This window comes from Pollicipes pollicipes, unplaced genomic scaffold (assembly GCF_011947565.3).
Source record: "Pollicipes pollicipes isolate AB1234 unplaced genomic scaffold, Ppol_2.1 Scaffold_5724;HRSCAF=6776_pilon_pilon_pilon, whole genome shotgun sequence".
NCBI lineage: Eukaryota > Metazoa > Arthropoda > Thecostraca > Pollicipedomorpha > Pollicipedidae > Pollicipes > Pollicipes pollicipes.
Window position 1 is genome coordinate 39634067 of NW_023596746.1, and position 9900 is coordinate 39643966.

Sequence of the window (9900 nt, forward strand, 5' to 3'; positions counted from 1 at the left end):
GTGTGCGGGATTAATTAGGGAGCTCTGCTTTCCTCTCTTGGCGAATGCCGTAAGTTGATGCCACTAAAAAAAGACCCGCGAGCGCCGCGGCTTGTTTCGGGCTGCGCGCTGATTAGCCGTCTGTGCTCATCTCAAGGCGGTGGAAATATTCGAGCAGGGTTCAGTTGGTTCAGTTGGTTCCGATTCAGATTCAGTCGGTTAGGTTGTGGTTGGTGACTGCGACCGAGTTAGGTGAGGACATGGGTGTGACCGTGTCTTTAAGATAGGAGGGAGTTGACAACTCAGGATTGGCCAGTCTGCAAAACGTGACAGCCCAGTTGAGATGCTTGGAGCAGCTCCGATCCCGCCCCAAATGGTGTAGTAAATTTTTCTGTTCGTGGCAGGGGCTGATGATTTCACCTGTGATTGGATCTGCATGATCTTCCCGTTTCCTGACAATCCCATTTCCATGAAATCTAACTTATTATTACTCATGCTGCTCTGCTTTTCGATGCTTTAGGGTCACAATCTGATGTTAGGGTTAGGATCATGCCAAATTCAGTATCTTTTATCTTGTATTGCATGCTATATGTTCAGGTTTCCAGCATTTTGAAATGCATTGAATGTTTTTTAACTTAAATGATGAAAATTTTGCTTTTTGAACATAGCCCCCATGCTCACTGGTATATCTGGCATAGAGTTTTTGTGGCTGGTTTGCCTGTTATAGAGCCAGAAGGTGCCAGCAAAATGTTTTATATGTGTGCACTGTTTGTTTGAGTGCTTAATCTGATTTTGTAGATGGACACACAGGGTTGAGTAAACAGCCACAGCAGTGGCCGAACTGTGTATGGTGGCAGCATAAAGGTAGCCTTTCCCATTTTGAATACAGGCGCGGTACATTGAATTGATCTTGACCCTAGTGCAATATGCACCTCATGGTGCCATGAAGTGCCTGCAAATAATGTGAGTGTATTATATTGAGGAATTCCTGTCAAAAAGTTTCCAAAATAAGCCTCAAGTACTTGTCTTGCTCTGACTGTGTCCAAAGAGAATTTCAGTGAAACTTGCCATGTTTTACAGACTGCCTGACCTGATGATAGAAGTAAGATCATGTTACTGATCATTTGTCACTTTGAGCTAATACAGAGCTGTGTTTAAATGGAATCCACTGATGTAGTTATATGCTGACTAATTTAAATTGCAACACTGCCCATTGTTTTGAGCACCGTCAGTGAAGCCATCATGCCGTAAGCTTAAATAATTCAACCTGACTTTTCGCATTGTAGTTTAGACATTGCTAAATGGGAGTGTTCCACATTTACATGGAGTTTTGAACTGCCATAGCCATCATGAAGATCATTTGATCACTTGGAAGACTGTTTTGGTGTTTTTATGTGATGAAAAGGGTACAATTCACTTGCATGATCATCACATGACCACAGAGCACATGACCTTGGCTCAGGCCATGACCTACCTCTATGGTTGCCTTCTGGAAAGCATGCACAAAGCTCAAAATAGACTGTTTTATATGGTAATTTTGCACACACAATTTGATTACTCTGCTAAAAATATTGTGATATTGCTATAATATGTTATGAGGTCCCAGTAGGTTATGTGAGGACATGTAAGGTCACATGAGGTAATCCTAGGTCAGTGACTGTGTTGTTAGAAGCAGAGAAGATAGATGAATGAGTATGTAACATGTAACTACATGTAACTACCCCCTTGCATGTAACTACCCCCTTGTCATGTTTGTCAAGCTGATGATGTATAATTTCATGTCCCAGTGTGCTTGTTCATACTACTTGTACATACTTCTTGTGAAAGCATCATCTCTGAAGGCTACTGGTAGACCAATATTGAATGATGACCTTATCTGACCTGACCCCTGTGGGGACACAAATGGTTGGAATGGACTCCCCACAGTCGTCATGCTTATTTCTGTGTCCTCAATATCTGTCTTGACATGTTTGCACAGGCTTTAACTGGCTCTGTCAGAATAGTTGTGTTTGACCTTTTGTGACCTCTGGTGACCTCAAATTTGATTGTGTGCGTTCGTAATGATTTTATGAGACTTGTGCAGCATTATCTTTGTTTATCTCGCAAGGTTTTTGGAAGTTGGAGATCCTAGCGAGGAAATCAACTCCCCCGGACCGGGCGCGGTTGTCTCAGACCCCGGCGGGGCGCAGGTCAAGGACTTTGTTATGTAGATACCACCATCTTGTGTGTTAAGAAAGGCCGGACCATTACTGGGTCCTCCGCAGTAGTTATCCTGAAAGTGAAAGCTGTACAGCGTTAGGCTGTGGTCGATAACTGCTCTGAACCTCCCTTGGTTAAAACAAAGTCAGATGGCTTTACGTAACACCGTCTACAACCTTAAGATCATCTTTTGGCTGGACGAGCCCATTTTACCCTGAAGTGGTTAGGCCCCGGATAGCGCACGTAACGTTATAAGCGTAATATTTTGACAAATTTCTGATAGTTCAGGGTTTAGAAGCGTGGTAAGGTATGGCAAGTGACAGTGATAGGTAGACAGTCATTTGACAGTCATTTGACAGTGATAGGTAGAAAAATCAGCTGCTTTTTGTATGCTTTCACACTCGAAGAACACAGTTACTGTAAGTATTGTATTAGACAGCGGATGGCCAGCTGATAGGGGATGGCAAGGAATACGTAGGCTGTTGAGTGCATTTGTTAGGAGCCCTATGCTTATAGGTAAGACAGTACGATTAGCTTCGTTCCCTGTCAAATACCCAGGAGGTGTATATGTTCCAATATTTCGGCTGCATGCGTTTGTCTAGACGATTAAAACGATTTGGAATAGTAAATTCAGAATTGCCTTCTGATCTCATTCGATGTTGCAGGATGGGAGAGGCAAGGAATTTTGAATTTACTGCTCACAATCGTTTTAATCGTTTTGACAAAGGTATGTAGCCGAAATGTTGTTGCATCTATCACGCCTATCTCCCAATTATTTTGCAAGGAATGGCAGGAAGTACACGAAATTCAAACATTTGTGTGACCTTCGTTTCAATGAGGCTTTGAAGACAGAAGGTATGGTATTGACAGCTCCTGCACGGTGTGTGTGGTGCGTGGTTTTTGTGTTTATTTAGGTTTCTGAGCATGTTCTCTCAGCTATCACGAAGTGGCTAACATTCATGGGACAGGACTGTAGCTGTTGCCACGATCCTGTTGAGCATGGATGAGCTTGGACATTTTTATTTCCACTGTTCACAGGTAAAGGTAAACTTCCCTTTCTACACTGAAACATGCTATGAAACTCAAATAGGGAATGCAATTAATGGTGTGGTTTTAGCTTGTTTGATGTAGGTCATTCCCACCATCTAAAAAAAGATTAAGTGTGTTGAAAAATATTCCCACAAATTATGTGCTAAATAGACATTGCATCAGTTGTTTATGTTATATTACTATACGTCATTAAGCACGTTTTTTTGTAATGACCACTAGCCAAGTTATCTGCACTATGATATGATTTGTTGCACAACTCGGTCCCAACCTGTAAGGTAGTTATTTCTAAGGACGTTTCATGCCGAACAGTATGATGACATCTTAGGCACGTATTCCTTAATAGTCATGTTTGCCCGCCTTGGAGAAATGTTGCACCTTTAGAAATATTCAAAGCCTCCTGGTTGTACCTCGAACTAACCATGTCTGGTGCTCGCTGCGAGTCGCTACCTCGTATTGGCTGTTTGTAATGCTGTTTTCTTTTTCAGGTCTGCAGTAGTGAAAGGAGGGGCGCTGAGAAGGGTATTACTGCTGATGATTCGTTAAGTCTCTTGGTGTAGTTGACAACCATTGCTGAAGAGCGGAAGGGACTAGAGTGGGTCATTATTTGTAAGTCGTTACAGCTTGGCTATGCTTCACTTTTCTTTAAGAAGAAACAGTAGCCTAGGAAGACTAGGACGAGAAACAGTGAACATTATCTCTCGGCATTCTTCAGCGTCTGCAGAGCATGAGGAACTGCCAGATACCACCACTGATCGACCGGCTGTGAAAAGAAACGTTTCTGGCTTGAAGGAGTGGCACTACCGTAAATACCATGGCAAGCCGCCTGTCATAAATGAAGAGACTGCCCACCTGGCTGGTTTGCGAATGCAGCGGAGGATTTGGGCTCAATATGGCTCTCAGTCTGGTATTAATCCTGCCATTGCATGGCCGGTTAAGGACGAATGGGAAGACAAGATGGAATATGAGTCGTTGGCTTATCCCGACTCCCTTCAAGAGATGGTGCGCAAGCACAAGATGGAGCAAAGTGCCAAAGAGGAAGCAGTGCGAGAAAGAATGGAAGCCATCGACGCGAAGATGGTCAATTTGGAAAAATGGAAAAAGGAGATTGCCGACAGGAAACGAAAGAAAGAACAAGAACTGCAAGCAGCGAAAGAGAAGCATGATCGACTGATAGAGGAAGTTAAAGAATACCTTGGATTCAAGGTAGATTCGAAAGATCCTCGTTTTAAAGAGATATTGGAGCAGAAAGAGCTGGAAGAGAAAAAGAGGGCTAAGGATGCAAAGAAGAAGCAGAAGCAGGCAAAGGCTGCGGAGAAATTACGACAAATGACGGATGAAATGCTGGACAGATCAAAGCCCACGGATGATGCGTAGGCAGTGCTTGGGCCGTGGTGGTAGTGGACCGGATGGCAATATATGTGTGAAGACCATATGGTAATGATGTTTTTTCCGTATTAAGCAGCTTTGTACCATCAGGTGTAAGGGGCCATTTCATTGCACAGCCCTCGCACTAGTGGAGCTTGAGAACATATCTTTCTGAAGGATAAGGAACATACATGCTGCCTTTCGGCTCACATTTGCCTCAGCCTTCACTTTGAAATTTCAGTAACCTCGCGTTTCCGTATCTTGCAGAGCTTGAATCGCTATTAGGCTTGGACACTAAGCAAGAGTAAGGAAGTACAGGTTTAGAATGAGGTTGTAGCGATTTTTCATGGCTGTATGCCAGTACAGCACAAGTCGGATTATCGTTTCGAATTTATTCAGTCAACTCCGCGGCAGCGTATCAATTTTGCTGTGCCGGTAGGATCTCTGATTTCTGCAGATACGGCGTCCATTTTGGTATAATTTTATTCATTGCGATGGCGGCCCAACCTCTCGCTTGCGATATTCGTGCGGGAGCGCTTTTGCCCGGCTGTATAAATCTAGTACTGACCGACGACCTTTTCTATTCAACTCACCCCATGACAGCGCCGAGTCGACGGTGGCCGGCCAGCACGTAGAGTGATGACCGCACACATGGGTGTAGGAACAGGGGGCCCGGGGAGGCATGCCCCCCACCCCCCCTACAGCTTTGAAGGTGGGAGCCAGCAAACATCAACTGGCCTACACACTTTTAGACCTTAGTTGTGCTTTAAATACTTGTGTACCACATTAAACATGCTTACTGGTTAGTTAGTTCACCCGCCATCTTCCTCAAGGTGCGTCATTCCTTTCGTTCATCCAACGGTGTCGCTTAGTATCAGCCGCGAGCCTAGGGCGCGCGGCAGATAGAGACTGCGACGCCGGGCATCGAGGCTGTTGGTAAAGATTCAAAACCATTTTACCATGTTCCACCAAACCAAACCACCAAACCATGTTCAAAACCATTTTACATAATATTTCTCAGAACTCAACTTTGAATGGAAATAGCACATTTTAGGACAAGCATGGGTTGGCCATGTCGATACAAATGTGGGACCCCATTTCGATCTGCAATCCGCGTACAGTTCTCAATATCTCTGAAGAACACGAAAGAAGCTGGAACCGGATCTTTGTGACAATTATTGGGCCACCTGCGGCGATCAGGTATATTATTGCGTCAGTAAGGGTTCTTCTGTTGACCGGGTCAAACTGCACGGGTCAGAAGGCCCCTCATGTGGGGGAGGGGAGCAATGTGGTAGATATTTCTCTAACGGCCTCCGGATTGACCAGGGATTCCGCCCCGCGTCGCCAGAATGACAGTCGGTGGACATCTCGCGGTGGCACGAAATGGCCTTTCAGCCCTTGACCGGGAATAAAGATGTGCCAACCTGGTGTTCTAATCAAGAGGGGGCCTTTGCCCCGAACGAAATGAATGGTCTCATTATTGTTTAACATAATGGGTAGAAATGAGTTTTAAACAAGAAACGAGGCCATCTCATGTTTGCCTGAGAACACTCATTCCTTTGCATAAATGATTGGTGAAACAGGTTACATAAATTATAATGCTGGAGCAAGCGCCCGCAGTCTCGGGGGCAAGGGCGGTGATGGTCTGAGTTGTAGCTTCCGTAAAAACGAGCGGCCGTTGGCCACTGCAAGTGGCACCAGGTGGCGGGCGCCGCGTTAATCTTCCCTCCGGATGGCTAACAGCCATAGAAACACGACAAATTTATATTTTACCTCTACTCGTCCAGCTCCAGTACCACTTTGCGGTGCTGTATGGGCCAATCCGTTCTTATCATCAATCTTAAGTTGCACAGGTGATATATACGCCTTGACTACCTTCTAAATGTAAGGTTTGATTTCCTAAGCCGCTCAAAGGTAATCTTTAAGAAGCGCCATCATTTTCATTCACCCATTAGCCACGGCTCATTGTTAGCCGTTGGGCCAACGCTGCGCGACCTACAGATGCTGCAACGCCTGGAGTCGAAGTTTTTATTTCTAAGATTTGCGAGCGCGCATGTTCAAAAATACGTTACGTATTCTATATCACTGAATGATCGTAACTGAATGCTGAACATTTCCAGACAAACCTGGCGTGGCCATTCTAACACACATCGTCGGCCCATTTCGATCTTCAATCTACCTTCGCAGGGTTCTGAATATGTTCGCGGAACCCAGAGGAAGAATTCTGACAAAGCTCTGGTTTTTATAGAGCTAGAAAAAGTTCATTGAACCAGTATTGAATGAAGAGCGCCGGTTACTTATTCCATGTAGTTGTTCAACGCCTGATTTCCGCAATTTATTGGGTGGCCTCTGGCTTTTGTTTTTATTCTGGTTACAAAGTACAAATAACAATAAAACGAAGAAAATCGTGTTCTTGTTAACACATAAGGTATATCTAGTATTTTGGAGAGGCAAGTTACCATCAGGGAGATTTTTTCAACTATGTGCCACCCCTCCCCATTTTGGCAAGGCTCTGGCTGCGCCCCTGCCTGTGTATAAAAAAAAACAACACTGCGGTTGAATGTACACACTTGCGATCCGTAAATTCCATCAATCTTTTTTTTTCTGGGCGACCTTGTTATTGCCAGCGCTCTACGTGCTTCCCGGCCACCGTTAGCTTTGCGCATTGGACTTATTTGAAGCTGAACAACAATGTAATGTCGGCCAATGCGGGATTCGCATTGCGGGCCAAAAGCTCTCCCATAATAACACCGCTAGCGCAGGTTTAGAATCTCCGCGCACAACGGATAATTATTTAAATTATACGCCGTATCTTAGGAAATCACTTTCCAGCCACCCCGCCGGCATTAAATGATACATTTTGGAGGGACGACCCGAAAAACATCGAACCAAAAATCGGACGAGTAAATCGGAAGAGTGTTTGAGTGAGCTGTGCTGGCAGCTGACAGTGGTCATAGCGATGAGTTCCAATATTACGACGTCCATTTTAAAATAGTTTAAGTCATGCGCGGCTGCTGGGACCATGTACGCTCCATGCCATTGTGATAGCACGGTCGTCTGGCAATATAAATAGCTCATCGGCTGATACGACCTGCTTTCATTGCTCATTGGAAAAGCCAGAAGACCTGCACGTAGCTGCCTGATAGGTCAAAATACGGCGGCAGAGGAACAATGTTTGTAATCGCGCGTGAGTAATACAACTGTATGCATTCGATAGTGCTGGTATAGGCTATCAGTTTCCAGTAAAACACACCTTGCCGATTGAGGAATCCATTTTGTTCGGTCGATCCTCTGACTGTGCCTCACACACTCATTTTGGGAGAACAGCATTCGGCAATTTGCAAGGCTACGGCGTCCAATTTAAAATGTTTTAAGTCGCATGCGGCGGGTGTCACCATGTGCATACCATGTCATGGGAGCTCATCTGTCAGGCAATTTAAATCGGTAGTCGTCCGACGGAGCCTTTTTCCCATTCCAACTCACACCCTGAGGGCGCATTGCCAACAGGAGCAGGCCGGTGCGATGCGTGATGGCCATGATACGTTGGTCCAGGAGAACTCCCTATAATTGCAATTAAACTGTGCGCATTTGATTCCGCTTTCATAGAGCTGTCAGCTGCCAGACCATCAAACCTGTCCGATTGCAGCACTCGTTTTATTCGGTCGTTCTGTCAACATCTCGCTCAATACTGGTGTGCCGGCGTCGTCGTCGCCGTTACTGGGGCATTACGGAGCACTCAGCTGCTGAGGCTGTGTGGCGTCGCCCGCCTCTCATCTTGGTACGAAGGGCGGGCACCGCGGGCAGAAGAACCCCGTACCTCTGGTTTCTCAGACACGCAGTGATGAATACAGGCGCGTTAACCACTACACTACGGACTACGGACTTGCAAACTTACTTTTGCAAACTTACGGTGATTTGCAAACTTACGGCGTTCACTTCAAAATGTCTTTGATCGTTTAACGCACGATGCCATTGCGGGAGCACTATCGACCGGCAGGGGCAGGTCACTCTTCAGCTCACATCACCTTTTTATTCCAAGCACCATTGGACGACGCATGGTCAAAGGGAGTGCTTTCGCATTTGTGTGGAAATGTAAACTAAGATGGCAATTTTGAAGATCAGCAAAGATCAGGCCCTTTTGAAGACTTGTGAGCACCTGGTGTCCAAGCTTGATGCCCGCGAACTTTTGCAGGCAATTCTATGCAGGCACTTAAAGATCACACGGGCACGCATAACACCACAGAAACGTCACGCGACTGCTGCCACTTCATTGGCCACGCAGTGCTCAAGGCCACAGTAAATACGATCATCAAGTTCACCGTGTCCTGACGTGCTGTCTTCACAACTTCTGGCATCCGCGGACTTCAGTTGGACCTCAACCAAAAAAATGCATTCAGTGCATGTTTCGAACACGAATTACGTTTTGTGCTACATAATGCAGGAAATTTGGGCAGTGATGTGAGTTACGACAGAACCAATGCTAATAATCGAAAAAGTAAGAATAGCGTTATAGTCGAGGATGTGAATGCAAGCAAATAACATGGCGTCACAGACAAATATGCAACAGCATCTCTAGAGAGGGTCAAAACACGGGTCCGAATATGACAATGTTCGGATCCACAATCGCGCTCCAGCAGCACACCGCCACCTGTCAGTATTAGAAGTGTCAGTTCGTGGGCTACAATAACAATTCTGACACGGCGAATTTTTTTGCCGCGCAATTTAAAGTACTTCCAAGTCGTTCGCGATGCGTCTGACCATGTGGAGTTGATGTTTTTGTTTGCACATGTTGAGATAGCAATGTAAATTGCTGAACGGCAGACATGACGACCTTTTTATTCAATTTACCCCTTAGCGGTGCCTTGGTTACCCCGTCCGGCCTGCACGCATTTTGATGGCCCGAATGGCGCGGCACAGGCAAAATCCCTAAAACCGCGCGCTAAAACTGCAGCGGTGTGCATTCGACGGTGTTTCTATAAAGCTTTCTGCTGTGAGGAGAACACAATGGCCCGATTATGGCATTCATTTTATCCGGTCGAACCCGGGACAGTGTCTCAATAAGTGATGTCGGGCCGGCAGGAGCGGCTATTTGCAATGGTACGGCATTCAATTTACATGTTTTTGTCTGTCGTGTGCGCCGTGTGGTACCATGTGCAGACGATGGCATTGTGAGAGCACTATCTGTAACAATGCAAATCGTGCATTCACGGACACGAACTCCGTCTGAGCATCTCCCCTTGACACCGCATGGCTAACCGAGGCCGGCCTTCCCGTGTCGTGATGGGCTACATGCTGCAACAGGTGGGA

At 45.8% G+C, this 9900-nt stretch overlaps 1 protein-coding gene across 4 annotated transcripts; it reads left to right on the forward strand.

The window, feature by feature from the left end:
• On the forward strand, positions 1-4658 carry LOC119103863 (growth arrest and DNA damage-inducible proteins-interacting protein 1). 4 transcript variants are annotated; one of them, XM_037227541.1, is made up of 2 exons: positions 1-49; positions 3714-4658. In XM_037227541.1, exon 2 carries the CDS (start codon positions 3856-3858, stop codon positions 4600-4602), a length of 747 nt encoding a protein of 248 aa, XP_037083436.1. In that variant the 5' UTR covers positions 1-49; positions 3714-3855; the 3' UTR covers positions 4603-4658. The 4 variants fall into 4 exon arrangements, with proteins under 4 accessions (XP_037083436.1, XP_037083432.1, XP_037083433.1 ...); XM_037227537.1 differs by lacking the exon at positions 1-49 and adding an exon at positions 84-231; XM_037227538.1 differs by lacking the exon at positions 1-49 and adding an exon at positions 247-355.
• The last annotated feature ends 5242 nt before the right edge of the window (positions 4659-9900 follow it).

Bases quoted from the DNA above. Each gene is read 5' to 3' on its own strand.
- LOC119103863 (XM_037227541.1), top strand. From the start codon at position 3,856: ATGCTTCACTTTTCTTTAAGAAGAAACAGTAGCCTAGGAAGACTAGGA.